The sequence below is a fragment of the Sebastes fasciatus genome, chromosome 15, assembly GCF_043250625.1.
Source record: "Sebastes fasciatus isolate fSebFas1 chromosome 15, fSebFas1.pri, whole genome shotgun sequence".
In the NCBI taxonomy this organism is placed as follows: domain Eukaryota; kingdom Metazoa; phylum Chordata; class Actinopteri; order Perciformes; family Sebastidae; genus Sebastes; species Sebastes fasciatus.
In genome coordinates this window covers 10181826-10203300 of record NC_133809.1, presented here as the reverse complement: position 1 = coordinate 10203300, position 21475 = coordinate 10181826, and the positions used below count along the sequence as shown (strand labels likewise).

Here is a 21475-nt window from a genome sequence, read left to right as displayed (position 1 = left end):
TTAGTCCATAGCACAAACCGGGTTGGTGTCTAGAAGGTAACCCACGAGTTGGGGAAACTCTTGCGAGATCGTTAAGGTACAGGCATTGATCACGAATAGTTAAGGTTATGATAATAACACATTTATGTTTCATGCAAAAAACTGCATGTGATTATCATAAAAAAGGGGAGACTCGTGGGTACCCATAGAACCCATTTTCATTCACATATCTTGAGTTCAGAGGTCAAAGGGACTCCTTTTGAAAATGGCATGCCAGTTTTTCCTCGCCAAAATTTTATTCCAACTTTGGAGCGTTATTTAACCTCTTTCCCCAACAAGCTTGCATTACATGGTTGTTACCAATGGATTCATTAGGTTTTCCGCAGGTCCCAGAGGGTTAAAATGCGTCAGTTTATGGACTGCATTTCTTTCATTTGCTACTTTAATGTTTTTTTTTTATGTGAATCTTTAACTTAAACCCTCACAAGAAAAGATTAAGTAACCATGATAATTCCCTATAGGAGTGGTACGAGGCTGGGTTTAGCATGGACATTAAAAACACCATAAAGGAGAATAAAGCTCTAATGCTTTATTATTACCTTGTTTGACTGGGTTAAGGTTTTTTTTTTAAAAAGAAAAACCTCAAAGGCTTTAGTTTCTTTATCTTTAAATTGTTTTAGTCTTCCATAGTATGGTGAGTCTTTTTTAGCTGTTAAAAAGGGCTCCAGAAAGTTACCTTCAGTCCACAGCACAAACCGGGTCGGTGTCTAGAAGGTAACCCACGAGTTGGGGGAAACTCTCGCGAGATCGTCAAGGTACAGGCATTGATCTCGAATAGTTAAGCTTAGGCGTTGACCTCGAAATGGTTAAGGTGAGTTATTGATCTCGAATTGTTGAGGTTAAGCATTGATCTCGAATAGTTAACTTTAGGATAGGTTGGACGGGTAGAAAATATCGCGAGAGTTCCTGAAGTTTTTGCCAGATTTCGCAATTTGAGGGCTACCCTCTAGAGACACTGATAACACAAACCGTTGTTTAATCACCTGCTGCAGTGAACGGAGCTCTGTGATTGGCCAGCAGAGGAACGTTACTCACCGGAGCTCTGTGATTGGTCAGTGGTCGACTGCTAAGCTCCTCCCCCTTACTGCCACAACTCAGGGGGAGTCAGCAGCCAGCCATCCAGCGGCCAGTTTTCGGGCAAATAACCAAACCCAAGGTTAGTAAAATAAGTGTATTTTAACGCATAACTCGAGCGTCGGCACGTATAACAGTTGGTGCTGTTTTTCTGTGCGGTTTTGTGTCGACAGGCTCAGGAAAAAGCCCTAAAATGAGTCATTTTAAGGAGCGCTTCGTGACTCTGCTCCACGAGAAGAACTTTGTCACAGATCAGTTGGCGACGCTGGAGCAGAAAACGGGAATGAAGAGAGAGTATATCGCTCTGGGTGAGTTAAATAACGGCTCGGGGAGACAAGAAAACACAACTAAACTTTAGTTAATGTTTGTGTGTGTACTTTGGTAATTGTTGGAGATAATACTGAACTCGCTTAGCGGTTTAAAATCGCCTCCAAAAGCTATCTAACATTACATTCTTTGTGACTGTTTAGCAACAGTTGAGCTGATAAGTTTTCACTCAAACTGCAACTGGCAGCCGGTTGTGGTCATCACTGTTGCATGAGTTGTTTTCAGTGTGGTTTCATATCCTGTCTTGGCTGGCTCATTTTTATTACCCATCCCATGAATACCAAAGTTCATCTAGCTTTATGCCACAAGATTAGAATTGGTACATAGCTATAATCCTCCTTACACACACCTATATTATGATGGACACAGTGCACTTTCATAGACTAAGCTACTGGAGTTACTCTGCACTATACTCATTTTTAACAGTCTCTTCTGCAAAATATTAATTTTTAACAGTCTCTTCTGCACTATAGTCACTTTTTAACAGTCTCTTCTGCACTATAGTCACTTTTTAACAGTCTCTTGTGCACTATAGTCACTTTTTAACAGTCTCTTCTGCACTATAGTCACTTTTTAACAGTCTCTTCTGCACTATAGTCACTTTTTAACAGTCTCTTGTGCACTATAGTCACTTTTTAACAGTCTCTTCTGCACTATAGTCACTTTTTAACAGTCTCTTCTGCACTATAGTCACTTTTTAACAGTCTCTTCTGCACTATAGTCACTTTTTAACTGTCTCTTCTGCACTATATTCACTTTATAACAGTCTCTTCTGCACTATACTCATTTTTAACAGTCTCTTCTGCACTATACTCATTTGGAACAGTCTCTTCTGCACTATAGTCACTTTATAACAGTCTCTTCTGCACTATACTCACTTTATAACAGTCTCTTCTGCACTATACTCACTTTTTAACAGTCTCTTGTGCACCATACTCATTTTTAACAGTCTCTTCTGCGCTATATTCACTTTTTTAATAGTTTTGTATCACAGCTCTTACCCTGCACTATATTCAGTTTTAACAGTTTTCTTCATCTCCTTGTATTTTTATATCTGGTATATTTTTTTTGTACTTTGCACTACTAACTTTTTTACTGCCTTTTTACTTACATGTTTTGCACAATGGAACTGTGATACTGGAAACTTGAATTTTCCTTGGGATCAATAAAGTTAACCTCTATCTATCTATCTATCTATCTATCTATCTATCTATTTCAATATATTGCTGTTGCAATGAACTGCTTGTAACATCCCACCAGCAGCTGGTCCCAGGGGGTATTTTTATCACGTCCTGAAATATCCAGTGCAATGTATGCATAGAGATGGCAGGAGATTCTAGGATGACTGGTTATTCAACTGTTTGTTCTCAGTTAGCTTTTAGGAGTTGTGTTTTGACACAGCTCTGTTGTCAGTTTGCACAGTAGAAGTCATTGTCAATAAAGGCCTTACACCCTCAGGCTACAGTATGTAGTGAACGTTTTGTCTACGATGCCACTCAGTTACAGGAAACATGTTAGCCAGCGTGACCTACTTTTAAAATTGATTTACACAGATTAAATGTTTACAGGATAATGTAAATATGCATGTGAACAACCAATTTCAAGGTCACAGAGGACGAGGATGTTATCTGTGTATGTGTGTATTCAACAGCAAACTGTTTGCAAATAGCTCTGAGGATGTTTGCTATTTTCAGTTTACACAGCATCAAATATAGACTTTAAACCTGCAGGAGGCAGAATGTTTTTGACATCGCTGGGCAACAATTCCATAATGACCTTTCAGCATATTGTGATTCAGGTGTTCTGAGGTGAATAGATTTTATTCCCACCTCTACAATTTGTTGGTGCTTATCGTTTCGACCGGCATTTCCTGTGATACCGATGTATCTGTGATAAGCTAATATGGGTTGTTATATAAAACCCAGGCGGATTTCTATGATCAGAAAACTTCAATTTAGTAGGTTCAGTTGGTGGCAGTTAAAGCTCAGTCAGATCTGCATTCAAATACTTCCATGTTTTTGTATCACAAAACTGGCTTGCAAAACAAATACCGAGAATTGTAATGTATGCAAATATCACTTGACTTGTCTCTACCTTTCTTTTAGCAGAAGGTAGAAGCAGACAGAGCAGCACCTTGACTTGTCCTGTTTGCAGAAGTGTCTTGTTTGCTTGTTGGTGAAACAACAGCCATTCATTTGATACTTTGGCCGTTGCAGGCTTGTTACAAACGTGTACACTGATAATGGGTTGCATTGCATGCAAGAAATTCTTTCCTGTTTGTTGTTGTACTTTGCCTTGGTCCGGACATGTCAGTCGAACAGAGTTACAAAGCAGTGTCCCTTAAACTGTCCACTGTTTAGCTGAGAAACGTCTCACGTTCATGCTGACTCATGTGACACTCTGAAGTGGGAATTTGCTGACTGGAGTCGAGATGTCTCACCATCTCTACTGTGTATGATGCAGCCAAACTCACTGAGTGAGTGGCCGTGGTTTGTTAACTTCATGTTTTTAAGGCCAACTTCAACCCCCCTTATCCACTGTACTCCTAACAATAGGTTTTTGTGGTGCTAAGAGGAACTTCAGCTGAACTACTACTCCTGCAACTCTAATGATTAGTTTGAGTCACACATTACAGTGTTACACAACTGTGTCACGGCTTTTGTGGCCTTCTTTCCATGAGGAGGACATTTTATTCAGGGCTGTAAAATCTGTGTCAGGTCACATGAATGCATTGTTCATTTTCTTCATTTCTTAGAGCAGTTCAGGAGTTGCTTTCTCACAGTGCAGAGCCAGATGGATCCTGCAGTCAGCTTTGTATTATTCATCACTGACTAATAGAAAACATCAGTTTATGATTTTCTTATTCAAAGCGTTGTTGTGCAGACTGGAGTGTCCTTTATGTCAGCCGTTGTCTCTTCAGGGTCTTCCATTTCAAACCAGTTCTTCCAGTTTTACCTTCATTAGAGAGAGAGAGATCAGCAGACTGGGAATTGCATGGACATTTGTATATGAGCTGGGACAAACAAATGAGATGCAAAGAGCAGGCAATGGTTAGAACAGTATCAAAGGCTTTCAGTGCTCTGGATACCGTGTGACTTTATTATGCCTATAACAGGTCTGGTAGTTGAATTTGATATCAACAGTTGAGCTTTGCATACATTTAAAAATTTTGAATGCATTACTCGCATCTATAGCTGCTTGAGGGTTAGACATCATTCCCCTTGACTTGTTTTGCCTCAAACCTGTCTCCAGGTTTGCATGAAAACAGAGTTCCCACAGATACAAAAGCTCTGAAAAAGATTTGCGTTTTGAAATTTTCTTATAAGCCTGGGAGTGTTTTGAAGAGATAGAAAAAACAAGATAAGATAATATATTCCTTTATTAGTCCCGCAGTGGGGAAATTTGCAGTGTATAGCAGCAAAGGGGATAGTGCAAAAAACAAGAAGCATCAGATAACACAGTAAAAAAAATAGCTAAACAAAGTGAAACAAAATATGAACCATTTAAATAGAAAGGAGTATAAAACAAATAGGAGCAGTATATACAGTATTGACAATAAACAGACTATTAAAAAATTGCACAAGTGGAAAATGATATTGCACAGTGAGAATGAAATGAAATTCCACCTGAAAATATTGCACATTATGAATTACACCTGAGTAGTAATAATGATATTGCACAGTCATTATACAGTATAGTGCAGTTATTGTCAGTATTTGGTGTGTAAGTGTATGTGGTCTACTGGGAGCAGTGCTGGTTGTGGAACGTGACTAGTTTTGAGAAATCAATCACTAATGGAAGAAATGGATGGGCTAAAATGGCTGGTCAGACTGCAGTGAATTTGCTTTGAAGTCAGCATCTTGCTGCCAGCTAACCAGCAAGCTCTTTAAGCTCTGAGGGATTATACAATGCAGACAACTTGCTATTGTTAAAGCTAGGGACACACCAAGAAAACATCAAAGAACTAGCGACAACAAAGGCCACCAGCTGCGTTGCCTCACGGCGCCTTTGTCTTGGCCGTCAAGTTGCACTTAAACACACCGCAAAGACTACACCCTACGGCAAATTAGCACGGACGTTCTGCGCCTGTGTAAGAGGAAATAACTCCACACCAGCAGGTGGCGGTAGTCTGTATTCATCATTCAAAAAGGGAAACCGGAACACCGAGGACTGCGGATATACAAGTCGTTGTTATGATGCGTACATGAAAGTAGCGTTTGCCGACCGTTTTCACACCACTCTCACTCACCACTTCATTCCAAATGGCCATGTCGTTGTGAAAATATTTGTGTATTGGAATAATCAGATGAGATGAAGATGGAAAAATGAGGAAAGCCTTCAGTGTTTTTCCTCTTGACTTTACTTGGTTTGCTTTCCTCACTTCCGTTTTTCTTCTCATGCACTGATTTGTTTAAGCTGAACAGCCAATCAGAGTGATTTCTCTCACCGATGGGCGCCGTCGCCGATTCAGCATGCTGAATCCAGTGTGACAGTATGAGGAAAATTTAGGGTTTTTTGAACATTATCGGATGTAAACATGTCCTAGTAGAAACATAAAAAACAAGTATGCACCTGAAAATGAGCCTGATATGGGACCTTTAAGCACTGCAAAAGTATACATTAAATATGGAAATTCCTGTTTGCATGTAAAGGTATCTAAGATTGCTTTGTACATTACACAGCACAGACACTGTAATATTAATACAAATTTAACCACTGGCATTTGTGGAATCTCTCATATACTTGCGGTGTAAAGGCCAGGCTGTTTCACATGACTGTGGGAGCTTAGTGGTGCATTTAAAGTCAACTCTGAATTTGAATATCAGTGTTTGACTTGTGTATAGTGCTCCTCCTAATCCTGGTTCTGTGCTGTCCTGACATCCTGCTAGAGACAGTCTGTCAGACAGACACACTCTGTTAGCAACAAATGAACGCGGCTCGGTATTAGTTGTGTTTGTCAAGCAACTTGATAACCTCCTCAACCTCCCCTTCCTGCCCCGCCCGCTGCCTCTTGTCTTTCTCCCTCTGCAGGTGTTCTGGGTTTGGTCGGGCTGTATCTTCTGTTTGGATATGGAGCCTCACTGCTCTGCAACCTGATTGGCTTTGCCTATCCAGCGTATTTCTCGTATGTATGAAGTTCACGTTATTTCAATAAATGCCAAAACAACACATGTAGAAAATGTATGTATTTAGAATATCCAAAGGGAAATCAACTTAAGTCCTTTTTTAGTTTTTATTTCTTAACTTTATGGACTTATTTTAATACAAAACTAAGTGCCAACCAGCAGACAATATATAACTGCCCCGTTTCTATCAAGAAGTTCCTGGTAATTTTAGTCCCGGGATTTCTTTTCAAGGAAATAAAATGTGTCTGTGTTTCCACTGTGGTCTAAAGACCTGTGAAGATTAAGCAAATTAGTCTCAACACACTCAGCAGCCTGCATTTCAGTGTGTCTGCCCGTTTCATCTAAAAAACACGTTGAAAAAAATGAAACGTCGGGTTTTGTCTTACTGCGATGACATTTACTGCTGCATAGTATTTACTGCTGCATGTTGGATGTAACGAATGAAATGCAGAGGATGAAAATGAAACGAAGAGTGTCTGTCTACAAAGTTAATCATCTGTTGAGTGTTTGATAGTTATTAATTTGTGCTTTAGAACATAACCACTGTGAAACAATCAAAAAAAATGTTTCTCTCATTCAAAGCACTGCCACACTGTTTCCCTCTTCTAACGTTACCGCTCGCCCTCACAATCTCTTTTGTTCTCTGTGTCTTTTTTAAAAGGAGTCGGGAAGTTGACAACAGAGCTAAACCTTACTTTCAATGTTATCAAACAAAGAAAAATGCTCTCCCCTCGTACTAAAATGGTCCTAAATCAATACCAGAGTACTTCCCTGTTTATGAATGAAGCGGTACATGAGTTGAAGCAGCGGCACTGTGTGTGTGTGTTTAACCTATCAGCGATGGTCATCCCTGCAAACTCCACCCCGAAAGTTCAGAAAGTATTACCCCTGACCACGGTCTTTTTGGGGGGTAAAATGTCCCTGGAACTTAATTTAGACCCTGGTCCCTGCGGTCGAAACGCAATGAGTTCCTCAAAACGTTCCTAGTTCCGAGGGAAAAATCCTGCGGCGTAAACGGGTCTTATGGCTCTAACCAGTCAGCCAGTATGCGCAATACCGGATCTTTGGAACTGATGCATCTAAATGGAATGCGGCCATTGTTAATTATTACATCTCATCAACCACACCTGTGCTTTTCCTGCTGTTATGGCATGTCAAAATGTTCCCCCTTAAAACAAAGGCCCATTTTGCCCTTTAACATTACAACTGAGAATGGATCTGACATTGATTTTTTTTTTTTTCAATTGTGAGACAAAGTCATCTCTGTTTTCAGTTGTTGTTTGTTATGTTCAAGTGAAAGTTAGAAGATAATTAAAATAAAGAATAGGTTCAGATTTTTAATTTTCTATCTCAATACTCATATACCCATTTGTACATAGAAACATGTCCTGTTCACTGTAATCATTCATCCTCTCCTTACTGGCCATGAAGCAATCTCTTCCTACTGGTCTTTTTTAGTCCACAATTCTCTCTTTGTGTTACTATTCCTCAACTGCATCTGAGTAATGAAAACAATGTCTGCAACACCATAAATAGAGACTTTTGTACTAAAAAGACTTTAACTTTGGAAAGTACCCACTCTGTTTTGGCTAACTTTGATTACTGAAGCCTCATTTTAGCTTTAGCTGAATGTCTGAATTCATTTTTACACAGAACGAGGACTGTGGATATTTTTAACCCATCACCAACATTTGAGTTGTGCTAGGAAGGGATCACTTTACGGCCTGTATGGAGAGGATGAATGATTACAGTGTCTAGTAACTCATTCAATGTACATTATGGGCCACTCACATGCCCATGAATCTGAACCTATCCATTAAGTGCTGCTTAAAGGCACCCTGTGGATTTCTTTTTACTGTAAACAAACAGGGCACATTGATTTGGTGAGTTGAATGTTTGAAACAAACATGTTGAGTACATATCCTACTCCATAAAAATTGGAAAGCTGTTTTTAATGATTTTTAGATGGCGCTGCGTTAGTGCTGCAGCCATTTTGGACTGAAAATGCCATTGAGTCTATAGCCATGAATGTATAAAGAGACGTCTGTATATCAGAGGATAATTCAACTTCCCAATACGAACACTGAAATAGCCCTCATTTAAATCATTATCTCCTAAAAGTTGTAAAAATTAACTAACAGCTGAATTCCGTGTTATTTTCCTCGGCATAATGAACGTGCATCAGATCCATAGGATTGCACTGCCATTTGATATACATCATGACCCTCTGCATTCAGCAGTGTGTATCATGTCATCCCCATACTTTTCGCATGCACAAGCGTCCTTGAATGCATGCTGATAGAGCATGAGACACAAACAATACAGGGCCCACCCTTTCTTCAAAACCTGGCTATACATTGTCAAAAACAGGATACCTTTTAAATGCACCCAGGGTTTCAGATTTGGAGTTTGTTTCTTTTAATCTGTGTAGTATGTACTGTTGATGGTATTACCTCATCGATCTTCTGACTGTCCTTTCAGCATTAAGGCCATCGAGAGCAATGTGAAGGAGGATGACACTCAGTGGCTGACCTACTGGGTTGTTTATGGACTCTTCAGCATCGTCGAGGCCTTCTCTGACATCTTCCTCTTCTGGTTCCCCTTTTACTATATTGGCAAGGTAGGCTGACCTTTTAATTTGTTGGGTGTTTCTTTTTTTCGTATGGATGATATTTTGTACTCTTTTCTTTTTTTTTTACATCTAATTTATTCAGCAACCTTCACTGTTTTTTATATTCTGTCTCATCTTGCCAACTGAGTCTGCTTTTACTGTGAAACCACAGACAGTCATGATGTGTTGAATCACGAGGGTTGAGGTTTTTGGGCGTCTTTACATGGTAGCTTACCAACAGCACACTCTTGTGGGCAATTTGTGTAATGTCAAAATGAAGAAGCCATTCAGACATCTGCTGTGTTGCATCCCCGTACTATACAATCCTTACCAGGTTTTGAATATGTAGTCTGTTAACACTGGAAAGGTGACAGAAAAGCTCATTTCCATTGATTTTTCCATCAACAGCACAGCAAAGGCAGCTAAATGCTAACACCTATTTAAGTATTTCGTTTTTTTTAATGATCTAAATCCAACAGGAAGTCGCTTTATTACCACATAAGATAAAGAACCAGACATTAGTCACTTTAGGGAGGAAGTTACACTGCAGCATAATATCTAAGATCTGCCCTCTGCTCTCTCCTCAGTGTTTGTTCCTGGTTTGGTGTATGGCTCCGGTGACGTGGAACGGTTCTGACATCTTGTACAAGCGTGTGATCCGGCCATTTTTCTTGAAACACCAGGCTACCATGGACAGCGTGGTCAGCGATCTGAGCGCCAAGGCTAAGGAGATAACTGACAGCGTAACAAAGGAGGGTGAGATACCTACAATATACATGCAAGTACAGTCACATTTTATATGTACAGCAGACTAACTTCTCCATCACCTCTCCTACAAGGTTAGATTAGTTTTGAAGTTTTGATTAGTTTTTATATTATTTTCGTTTTGACTTTTCGATTTCATTTTAGTTTAGTTTTAGTTAGTTTTCAGAGTGCGTTTGCTAGTAGTTTCGTTTTTATATATTTAGTTTTAGCTTTACAGTAGTTTTAGTTTTTTTTTTGTTAGGGCCAGGTATAATGTCTCAGAGATATGTAGCTACCTATACATACAAAACACATGGTTGGAAAACAGGAATGGCCATAATGTTTAATGTTTAATCATCACAGTATTTTAGTGCCTGATGTTAAGCAATTGCGGAACAGCGCCATCTCCTGGAATGTCAAGTCTGTTCAATTTCTGTGGTTCAACATCACCAAAGTTGACCGAAATTCATGCTGTCTCCTTTTTTGGGAGATTAATTCATTCATTAATATTAGAGCTAAAAAAAAAAAAAAAAAACTTAAATGAATTCCATTAATTTTTTGGGGGGTTTTATGCCCAGGCAATATAGCTTTAGTTTTTCTTAGGATATTTTTTAGGATATAGTTTTTATTTCCTACTTTTACTAACAATATTTTTCATTGCTAATTTTCATTTTCGTTTCAGTTTATGTTTACTATAATAACCCTGCTCTCCCATTCACACTGTAAAAGTATATCCTCAAATACAGTAATCCATTGCATCTTTGAGTTTGTTTTACCATCCTCTTTTATGCCTCCACGCTGGCGACAGCTGTGGCCAGAGGCATTATTTTTTCGGGTTGTCCGTCCGTCAATCTGTACGTACATCCGTATCATTCTCGTGAACGTGATATCTCAGAAACACCTTTGCGGAATTCCTTCAAATTTGGCACAAATGTCTACTTGGACAAATGTCCACTTGTCCACTTGGACATTTGTGAACTGATTAAATTTTGGTGGTCAAAGGCCACTGTGACCTCACAAAACATGTTTTTGAGAATATACCAGTGTAAGGGACCAAGCAGTGAGGCAACGAGGAAACAGGAGTTCTTGAAGTAATTGGACTTTTTATTCACCCAAAAAATAACAAAACATTATAAACCAAGAATTGAATACCTAGGTCTATATAAAAGGATAAAGCAATACAACTATACTTATGCTCACTACTAAACAAGATGTTAAGTAAACAAAACGAACCTGCACAATGACACATGAGGGCAGATATTTATAGGGCTTAGCCAAACCAAATAGCACACAAGGGGGTAACCAAGATGGACACTAACTACAATTAAATACTAAGCAGAACTAACTAAACCCAAACCCCCCCATGACATGGCAGCATGTGGTTTGGCCCAACAAGCTGGCTCCAGGATCCAAGAGTCCTCAGCCTTCAGCCACGCCCTTATCTCCACCAGGAAGACAGCTCCCCCAACAGACAAGTCAACACAAAGAAAGAAATGACTAATATAACAAATAATAATATGTGTAACCTCACAGTGTTGATGTGTGCATCTAAACTATGTAAGGTTAAACACAAATAAACAAATGAAAACAACTATGTGATGTTAATTGTTCAGGTGTAGTTGGCTGCAAATTAAATTAACCTGTGTAGGTGGCAAACTAATGAGATGAGAGAGTGTGAACTGAAATGATATTACCCTGTGTGGCTGTGACCATCACAATCAGACCGGCAATACATCATCCAGAGTAGGCTCTCATGACAGCTCATGAGTAAACAGAAGAAGTTCAAACAAAGTTCTACTTTAAACAAACCAGTAATAGTAATAACGCTTTGCTGAAGAGTTGCTGGGTTGTTGATTGCACCAACAATAAATCCAAAAATGCTGATCTCCTATTTTTTCCCCTACCGTGTCCTAAAAAAGATATAATAGATGGGCTTTATGGCTCCAAGGAAGACCAGCATCGTGTCATTGCTGAAGTTGCCCTCCCATTTGGGGGAAGGAAACTTGCAGTCACAAAAGCGAAAATGGAAAATGCCTTAACTTGATTCAATCAAATATGTATAGAAGTCTGGATAAGCAATACCCGGCCACTGTGTTGGACGGGGAAAGACTGAAGGGACATGGCGGCGATCAAGCTTAATTTATTAAGGTATCGCGAACGCTCAGATTCAGGCAAGTTCGCAAAATAATTATTAGACATGTTTTTAAAACAAATGTTTGTTTACCAAGAGATGAATGCATACAAACTGATCAAAATTACAATCCAAACACACGTCAAATTGCATTGATATTTATGGGATCTTTGGTTTTCTATCCTCCAAAAGGGGGCGTGGCCTTGTCTTTTTGCAAAGTACCCATATGTGCCGGTCCGATGTATCCAAATGCTAATTCATGCTATTCATAGGACAATTTCACACAAATGTCTAATATAGGATAAATGATGAAGCGATGACATTTCACAACCACAAGGTAATTCTAGTTTCCTCTCTGTTTTTTCCATCAGCTGTTAACCAGGTCCTCCATGACAAGGACAAGTGAGAAACATGGGGAGGTTTTATGTGTGTGTGTTCATGTATGTTGGGTAGGGGTGTAACGATATGTTTATACAACGATACAATACTATACGATTTCCATGGTTCCGATACGATTCAAGGACGACATTTGGCTCATCTAGAGCGATACAATACGATTCAATGATTTGAAATCGATACAGTAACTTTTTCTTTTGCCAAAAATTCAATCAGTGTGACTATGAAATCAATAGCTGGATACTGGACAGTACAGGTCAGGGATAAATTAATCATGGATATAATCAATTAAACAACAATTAATGGCAAATACATACACCTTTTTTTCTGAAAATAATAAAAAGTGCAACTGCAGGACCTGCTGATTCAGTTCTCAAGATACAAGGCAATACTTAACAAAAATATAATAAACCAACTTCTATTCAAGTTAAATGGACAGTGGTTTAACCTGCTGCTTCTGTACTCATTTTCAATATAAATGGTAGAGCAATAACACAGTGATCAACCGCTTATAGTGATCAAACTGTTTGGGACACTAATCATTCCGATACAAACGCTGTTTAAATAATTTGCTTATAGTAATCAAGTAGTCCACCCACAGTGTTCATTTGGGGTCCTTTCATACATGAAAACATACGGAAAAACATTTTAAAACTATGTTAGACTGACGTTAGTTGAATTTCTGTTTTGTTTTTTACTTTACTTCCTTGATAATTTGCCTCGCGGACCATCTGCTTTAAGGGCTGGATACGTGAGGCTGATGCTGCGTTCACATAGATATCATGACGGGGAAAGGAAAGTCATTTTCTCTGAATGAAAAAATAACAACGCACAGGGAAAGCACCTGTGGGTGAAGCAGCCCCCGTCAAGTGGATTGATAGCGCCTGAAACTCTGCCGACCGGCTCCTCCGGTGCCCGACTCCCTCCAAGCCGCCCACGGGGGTGAGAGAGCCAGGAGTCTAGTGCGTCTAGTTCATCTGCATGCACGCCATGGATTCGTGCTTGCACTGCAGAGGGCAGAGCTGGCAAGCTGGCGCATATCTGGAGAGTGAACCGGAGTTTGAAGAAAGAAAAGAAACATTTCTTTACTAATACAAGTGCTAAAAAACACATTCATATAACGTTTGTCGTCCTTAAATACAAGGTGTAAATCCTTAGTATCGATACAATCGATTTTTGCGTTTCAAATTGATTTTATATCGATATACGTCTCCCTTGAAGGACAACTTGCCGTGTACCTATCAATGTAGTTGGATTGTAGGATTATAAATCGATATACATCGATGTAGGACAGGAATCGTTACACCCCTAATGTTGGGTAGTTGAAAGAGTGACTGAATGAGTTGATGTGTGTGTTTGTTGTTTTGGTTTGTCCCCCCTGCCTCTATTCCATGACGAATGATGATCAACCGTCGCGTCATGGGGTGAACTAAAGCTTGAAACTCCTGAAAATAAATAAAAGCTTCTTTGTGCGTCCACATCAGTTTACTGCCATCGGTACGGTTAAAACAATCGGAGAAACTGTGACCTTTTTATGTGATCTTCATTTCTTTGTTGTAGTGTGACAAAATCTGTGGAAAGACATTCGTTTATGGCAAAAAATTATGTTTGTGTGCCTGCAGGTTTCAGCAAAACCGGCAGTGCAGTCAATATCATTATGTCTAATTGAGCCATTTGTGCCAGCAAACAGAGGCTGACAACATTATGGTTATAAAAGTAGCTGTCGACAAACGGCATTTTCTAACCTTGTTAATCAAGACTGGAACTTTTACTTGTCACTAATGTGTTCTTTCTCGTGAAACCCTCATTCTTGCATGATGTGCCAAGCAGCATTTAAAGTCTGTTTGAGCTATTGGGAAGTTTCTTAATCTGTAACTTTATCTGGATGACTTCTGCCTTTTAATATGTCTTAATTTATCTTCTCATAATGATGAAATAATAAAACTGGAACCTTTAATGAACTGAAGACGTGTCTGCCTGTCTGGCTTTAAACTTTCAGATTGATTTCTGTTTCTTCTGGTGCCCTCTCTCCAAGCGGTGTCATTCCTCACAAAGTGGGAAATTGGATTTTATTCGGTCCAAATTACAATGTTCACGCACCGGCGATTTCTGTAATTGTTTTTTTTTATAGCAGTGCAAGTCAGGGAAATTGTATTTCTGGATCCATAACGTCTGCAGATTGGGCTCTAGTTCAATTTGCAACACCAAATTTTTCTTATTAATGAACTTTATATGCTGTATTTGTAAATGGGGCCCAAATATCTCACGCTAAGTCTTAGGAAACATTAAAAGTTTCAGCTACCCTTTTCCAAATTATTATATATCCACATAAATACCACAAATTCTTTATTAAACATCTCTGAACTACATATTTTTTACATGAAATTTAAAAAAAGATGCTACCAAATTTGCAGATGTAGCTGTAGATAATTTTGAATTAAACTCCATATTATTTAAAATTTGGTATAGCATGTTTTTTGTCGTGATTTGTTGCAGGGAAGATACTATTGCCGTGGACAGTTTCTCTCCCATCCTTCGTATCCACTTGATCTTTTGACCTGTCGCCCTCAAGTACATTTACCGGCATTCAGACAGCCTAACCACCCACACTTTAATTTGTCTTCGCTCTGTATTCACGCTTGAGGGGCTCTGAATGAGAGCCCCTTTGTGTTCGCGCACTGGATGTAATGCATGGGAAATGGTGGATGGAGCCGGTGCTATGGCCACACACCGCCACGGGGAGAGGAAGGCACCCATCTGGAAATGGCTGCTGTGAAGATGCGTCTGCTGGGTGTTTGTTATGTATCCCCTCAGCCACCGGTGGCCGACAGGTTATTGATTAAACAGAAATTGGACACAGAAACCAATTATTGCATTGTGTTGCTGTGTGGTTTGATCCAACACCTTGTATTGAGTGTGGGGCCAGTAATGGCTTAGGACAGTAGCAGAAGAGCTGAAGAGAAGAGGACAAAGAAGGGAAGGAGTGGATGTATGAAAGCTTCTTTTATACGTACACAAACATTTTTCGGCAAGCTTTTTCTCATTACAAGCTCCTTTTTAGCTACAGCTGCTGTCGGTTGGTCCAGACTGAATATCTCAACAACGATTGAATGGATTGACATGACTTTTTCTACACACATTCATGTTTCCCAGAGGATGAATCCTACTGACTTTGCTGAACCTCTGACTTTTCCTCAAGTGCAACCCGCAGGTTCACATTTTTGTTTTTAACGACATGTCTTGAAAGCTTAGAGATGAATTGCCATGATGTTTGGTACAGATATTCATGGTGCTCAGATGATGAATCCTAATGATTTTGGTGAATATCTAAATTTTCAAGTAGCGCCACCAGGGGGTCAAACTTTTCACTTATCCTGTAAAATAGCTCAACGTCTACTCGATTGATTGGCACAAGATTCATGGGTCACAGATGATGAATCCTACTGACTTTGGTGACTTTTCCTATGGCAGCACAAATTTCATTCCCACCTCGGCTGTTCTTTCTGTTTAGTGTTAAAGCAAATGCTAGCGCACCACTGTTTTCTGAGCTTTTGCAGTGTGTAGGATCTGGCAGCTTCTAGCAGTGAGGTTCCAGATCGCAACCAACTAAAGTTTCTCCGTGTGCTAAGCGTGTAGGACGGCCAATGTGAAAATGTGACTGGCACTATATCTAAAGCCAGTGTTTGGTGGTTGTGTCTAGAAGGTAACCCGCAAAAACTCTCGTGAGACTCGCTTCCCGACGACCTATCCTAACCTTAACTATTCAAGATAAATGCCTAACCTTAACTAGTTGAGATAAGATAAGATATTCCTTTATTAGTCCCACAGTGGGGAAATTTGCAGAGATCATAACCTTAACTATTAGAGATCAATGCCTAACCTTAACCATCTCGCAAGAGTTTCCCCAATTCGCGGGTTCCCTTCTACGCCGTTCTCTTTATACATCCATGTTCTAGGCCAGGGGTCAGCAACCTTTACTATCAAAAGAGCCATTGTAAGCTAAGAAGAAAAAAATGTCTGGAGCCGCAAAACATTTGAGCATTGTGATGAAAGTAACACAGCTTATAGTGTAAGTATATAGTATATAAGTTTAATGCAGTGAGGGCCAAAGTGCAAATTTACTACGGAGTATTAGGGCCACATTGAGGGGGGGAAAAATCGGAGATTTTCGGAATAAAGTCATAACTTTACGAGAAAGAAAGTCGTAATATTACGAGAATAAAGTAATAACTTAACGAGAAAAAAAGTAATATTACAAGAATAAAGTCATAACTTTATGAGAAAAAAAGTCGTAATATTAAGAGAATAAAGACGTAACTTTACGAGAAAAAGTCATATTACGAGAATAAAGTAATAACTGCGAGAAAAAAGAAAATAACACGTAAAGTTAATACTTTATAATATTATGACTTTATTCTCATAATATTACAAATTGTTTCTCATAAACCTATGACTTCATTCTAGTAATATTACGACTTTATTCTCGCAATCTCAGATTATTTTTTTTTCCCTCAATGTGGCCCTAATACTCCATTGTACCGTCGTACTATAAACCTACAACAATGATACATAAAAATGAAAATGTAAACAAAAAAACAGTTATTCATTTCCACTTTTAAAAATCCACGGGGAGCCACTGGAGAGGAGCTAAAGAGCCGCATGTGGCTCTGGAGCCGCAGGTTAGTGACCCCTGTTCTAGGCACTACCATGTGCATACTGTAGAAAGATGGCGGCCGGTCACTGAACATTTCTACCAGCCACTCACTTTTTTTTTGTCTGCCACTTCTGAAATCTAGGTTTTAATATTGTAAACACTGAGTCAGTGGTACCAGACTGTAGAAATATGGAATATATCATGTATACTACTTTAACCCTTTACTTTTTATAATAAATAACATAACAGTAGTCAACTATTTAGCTTTGTGCTGATAAAGGAAATGCTGTCTCTAATCTACTATTATGAATATGTGATTGATGATAACCCCCCTAATTTACCCCCCTGATACTAACTAGCTATTGTGTTGCTGTGATGTGCTGATTTTAGCTGGCATTGTTATCAAAACCTTTTCTCTGCTTTACTTTATCAATGTTAACCATGCGATGCTGGACATCTTATTGTCGCTGGACCTGTTGATTGATGCCAGCACCTTTTATTCCTCAGGGTTAGTCTGTCCTTTAGGGGGATTTTTACTCAAACCAAGTTCATGTATGATAATGTAAACAAAATCCTTATAGTGGTTATTAGCCTGGTAAACTTAGAGGACTTAATACGCCCAACTCAAGGTCTGAAATTCACCTTTTTCCTCACCTGCCACTGTGGCAGGTCACTGAACATTTCTACCTTTTGTTTGCCACTTCTGAAATCTAGGCAGAACACTTTAAAACTGTAAACACTGAGTCAGTGGTACCAGACTGTAGAATTATGGAATATATCATGTAACCCTAATCCATGACTGTATTTAGTAACACTTCATTTTACAGGTCTGCAAAATCCATGGTAATTAGGTGATAATTAGCAAGTTACCTATTTGAAATTTATTTGGAATTACTTCCAAATTACCCCAATATTTACCTCAAAATGTATTAAAAATTACTTTATTATAAACATGATTTAATAATTATATGCTAAAATAGCATATAATGGTTAAAATAGGGCGCTACTCTTCATCAGAGGTGGAAAACCAAAACTAATAAAAGACACTTCTGATCAGGCACAAATCTCACCATTGTGACTTATTGTCTACACAGATGTAACCTGGTAGCTGATGTCATGATTCAGGGAGTTTTTAAAGAAATTTCAAATAAGTTATTTGCTAATTATCATCTATTTACCAGCAGATATGGAAATAAAGCATATCAATTAACTTTGTATTCTTTTCCTGGAAATATATTAAATAATTTACCAGCTATTGATAAATAGCGGAATATAATTATTAAATAATGTTTATAATAAAGGAATTTTCGATAAAAAATATTAGGGTAATTTGGCAGTAATTCCAAAGAAATTTCAAATAGGTGACTTGCTAATTATTACCTAATTACCATGAAATTGGTGGACCTGTAAAATGAAGTGTTACCATATATTTAATTTAGGCTTTATAATTGCTTTTTAAAAATAATATTTCTTAATATAAGGAAAACCTGTCTGCCAGGGTGGCAAGTGACCTGACATTTTCACCTGCCACAGCCAACATTGACTCTGTATTTGGCAGGTGGCAGGTGCTAATTTCATTCCCTGTCTGCATTATCTTAGTCTTCTGCTTATTATATACCCCAACTGAAACAATCAATACTACTTGTTATCACCCTGTGTGCTTGTCTCCTGCAGTTCCCAGGCAACGCTGACAGAGGGGGACAAACACAAGGCTGTCTCGGATGGAGAGTTGGTGAGTCATACAGTGAGACCGTCACGTACAGACAAAACAGCTCAAAACAAGGCCCAGTCTGACTCGGCCAAAGGCCTTTACTAGCACCAGGGCTATGCGTTCCTCACACTTATTTGTGATGTTATAAACTGAAATGAATGAAATGCTCTCATTCCTGCCGACAAAGGGCTGAGAATTCATTACACTGGGCTGGTACACTTCCTGGTTTATCTGCTCTGCGATCTCTTACCTTCTTTCCACACCCAGTACATGTTGTTTTGCTCTGTGTATTCACACAGTGCATACAGCCTACTGCTGCATACACAACTGTAGTCATGTATTCTTGGCTCTCTCTCCATGGTGCTGAAACAATGAGGTCGCTGTCCGTGGTGCTGATCCTGGATCAGACAACTACAGATGTGATTTTTCTTTAGATTAAAAGCTCTCCCAGCTGACTTCACATATTTTAGCTGCTGTTGGTTGGTCCAGACTGAATAACTCAACAACTATAGAATGGATTGAAAAGACATTTTGTACACATATTCATGTTCCCCTGAGGATGAATCCTACTGACTTTGCTGAACCTCTGACTTTTCCTCAAGTGCCACCAGCAGGTTCACATTTTGTTTTTTAGTGACATGTCTTGAAAGCTTATGGATGAATTGCCATGAAGTTTGGTACAGATATTCATGGTGCTCAGATGATGGATCCTAATGATTTTGGTGAATGTCTAAATGTTCAAGTAGCGCCACCAGGTGGTCAAACTTTTCACTTATCCTGTGAAATAGTAAAAGCTCTCCGAGCTGACTTCACATATGACCTTATTAATAAAACTAAATACATCCAATCATGTATTTCCACTATCTCTACGTACCCCTGCTTGATTTATACAGTTTAGGTCTAATTTGAATTATGATTTTTTTGTATTATTTATGTTGAAAAGTTGTAAAAAACAATAATTTGAGGTAGGTTCATTTTGTATCTATGCCAGCAAAATACAAGATAAAAAGTCAATTGCTTAACCTGATCCAATGAATCCAACATTCTGTCCTTTTTACTCTGAAGATTTCACGTTTCTGGTAGCTTATTTGACTGTGGCTCGACAAAATCATTTCAAAATGAAATGGGGCACTGCTTCGGTTACATTTGTGACTGGGAATATAATATTTGCTTTCTGATCTGTTGCTCTGGGACCATCAATATTTTTTACCTCCAGGTTTCTTTGACATTTTATATTACATATGATTTAGATTATGGTATGGCCTGCACGATATGAGGAAAATCTGCGATGTGCGATAACATCGTTCAATATTGCGATGACGATATGACTTGTGATAAATAAAGAAATACTGAAGTGTGCTTATTGGCTATACATAAGTGTTGTTTGAGCAGCAACAGTCATGTTTACAACAGCAATATATAAACTCATTAATATCTCACTGGAAACAAATCTAAAATGTTAATAAAATAAATCATATTCCTGATGACAGAGAGGTGGCATGTGCTATATTTATGTTTATTTATTTTGACCAAATTAAGACTACACAACATAACAAAAAAAATAAATAAAGAAATGCTGTATACAGTGCAGGAAGAGGCAAACCCCCCCACTGGGCTTATCTGAAGCCTCCACCAAGAGACAAGATTAATATACAGAAATGAAATGACTACATAATAGTGTGTCTTATTATTAATGCCATTCTCTGTCTTTCATTTTCTTAATTTTGGTATGATCTCGTGGTCAAATTCCTCCACTAAAAGACTTTGCTTTTAGAGGTGGTCTGTCATAAATAGCTCATTTTGCTGGCATCCAACCACTAGGAAGTGTATGAAGTGAAAGAAAACCAAGTGTTGTTTGAGCAGCAACCGTAATGTTTACAACAGCACTATATATAATCATTAATATCTCACTGGAAACAAATCTAAAATGTTAATAAAATAATGACAGAGAGGTGGCATGTGCTACGTTTATTTATTTTGACCAAATTAAGACTACACAACATAACAAAAAAATAAAATAAAGAAATATACAGTGCAGGAAGAGGCAAAAAAAACAACACTGGGCTTATCTGAAGCCTCCACCTAGAGACAAGATTAATATACAGAGCTAAAATGACTACATTTTCTTAATTTTGGTATGATCTCGTGGTCAAATTCCTCCACTAAAGACTTTGTTTTTTTGTCATAAATAGCTTATTTTGCTGGCATCCAACCACTAGGAAGTGTATGAAGTGAAAGAAAATCAAGTGTTGTTTGAGCAGCAACAGTAATGTTTACAACAGCACTATATAAACTCATTAATATCTCACTGGAAAAAAATAAATAAAATAAAGAAATATACAGTGCAGGAAGAGGCAAAAACAAAAACACTGGGCTTATCTGAAGCCTCCACCTAGAGACAAGATTAATATACAGAACTAAAATGACTACATACACTACATTTTCTTAATGTTGGTATGATCTCGTGGTCAAATTCCTCCACTAAACTCTTTGTTTTTAGAGGCAGTCTGTCATAAATAGCTTATTTTGCTGGCATCCAACCACTAGGAAGTGTATGAAGTGAAAGAAAATCAAGTGTGGACAGAAAAGGGAGAGGGCATAGCACCTCCCACGTCCTATCTGCGAGAGAGAGAGAGAGAGAGGAAGAGAGAGAGAGTCTGCT

General features: G+C 38.6%; 1 protein-coding gene across 3 annotated transcripts; it reads left to right on the top strand.

Moving 5' to 3' along the window:
- Positions 1 to 1042: 1042 nt before the first annotated feature.
- Positions 1043 to 14414, top strand: LOC141783885 (receptor expression-enhancing protein 5). Of its 3 annotated transcripts, none has more exons than XM_074661499.1 (6): positions 1043 to 1195; positions 1287 to 1421; positions 6472 to 6565; positions 9048 to 9186; positions 9765 to 9955; positions 12424 to 14414. In XM_074661499.1, the coding sequence occupies exons 2-6, from the start codon at positions 1307 to 1309 to the stop codon at positions 12428 to 12430; spliced, it is 546 nt and encodes a 181-aa protein (XP_074517600.1). In that variant the 5' UTR covers positions 1043 to 1195; positions 1287 to 1306; the 3' UTR covers positions 12431 to 14414. The 3 variants fall into 3 exon arrangements, with proteins under 3 accessions (XP_074517600.1, XP_074517599.1, XP_074517597.1); XM_074661498.1 differs by having other exon boundaries at positions 1044 to 1195; positions 9765 to 9933; XM_074661496.1 differs by lacking the exon at positions 12424 to 14414 and adding an exon at positions 11297 to 11512 and having other exon boundaries at positions 1044 to 1195; positions 9765 to 9933.
- The last annotated feature ends 7061 nt before the right edge of the window (positions 14415 to 21475 follow it).

Coding starts and splice junctions, on each gene's coding strand:
- LOC141783885 (XM_074661496.1), top strand. CDS start 1,307: ATGAGTCATTTTAAGGAGCGCTTCGTGACTCTGCTCCACGAGAAGAAC. Junction 6,566..9,047: donor GCCTATCCAGCGTATTTCTC/GTATGTATGAAG, acceptor CTGTCCTTTCAG/CATTAAGGCCATCGAGAGCA. Junction 9,934..11,296: donor TGACAGCGTAACAAAGGAGG/GTGAGATACCTA, acceptor ATGACATGGCAG/CATGTGGTTTGGCCCAACAA.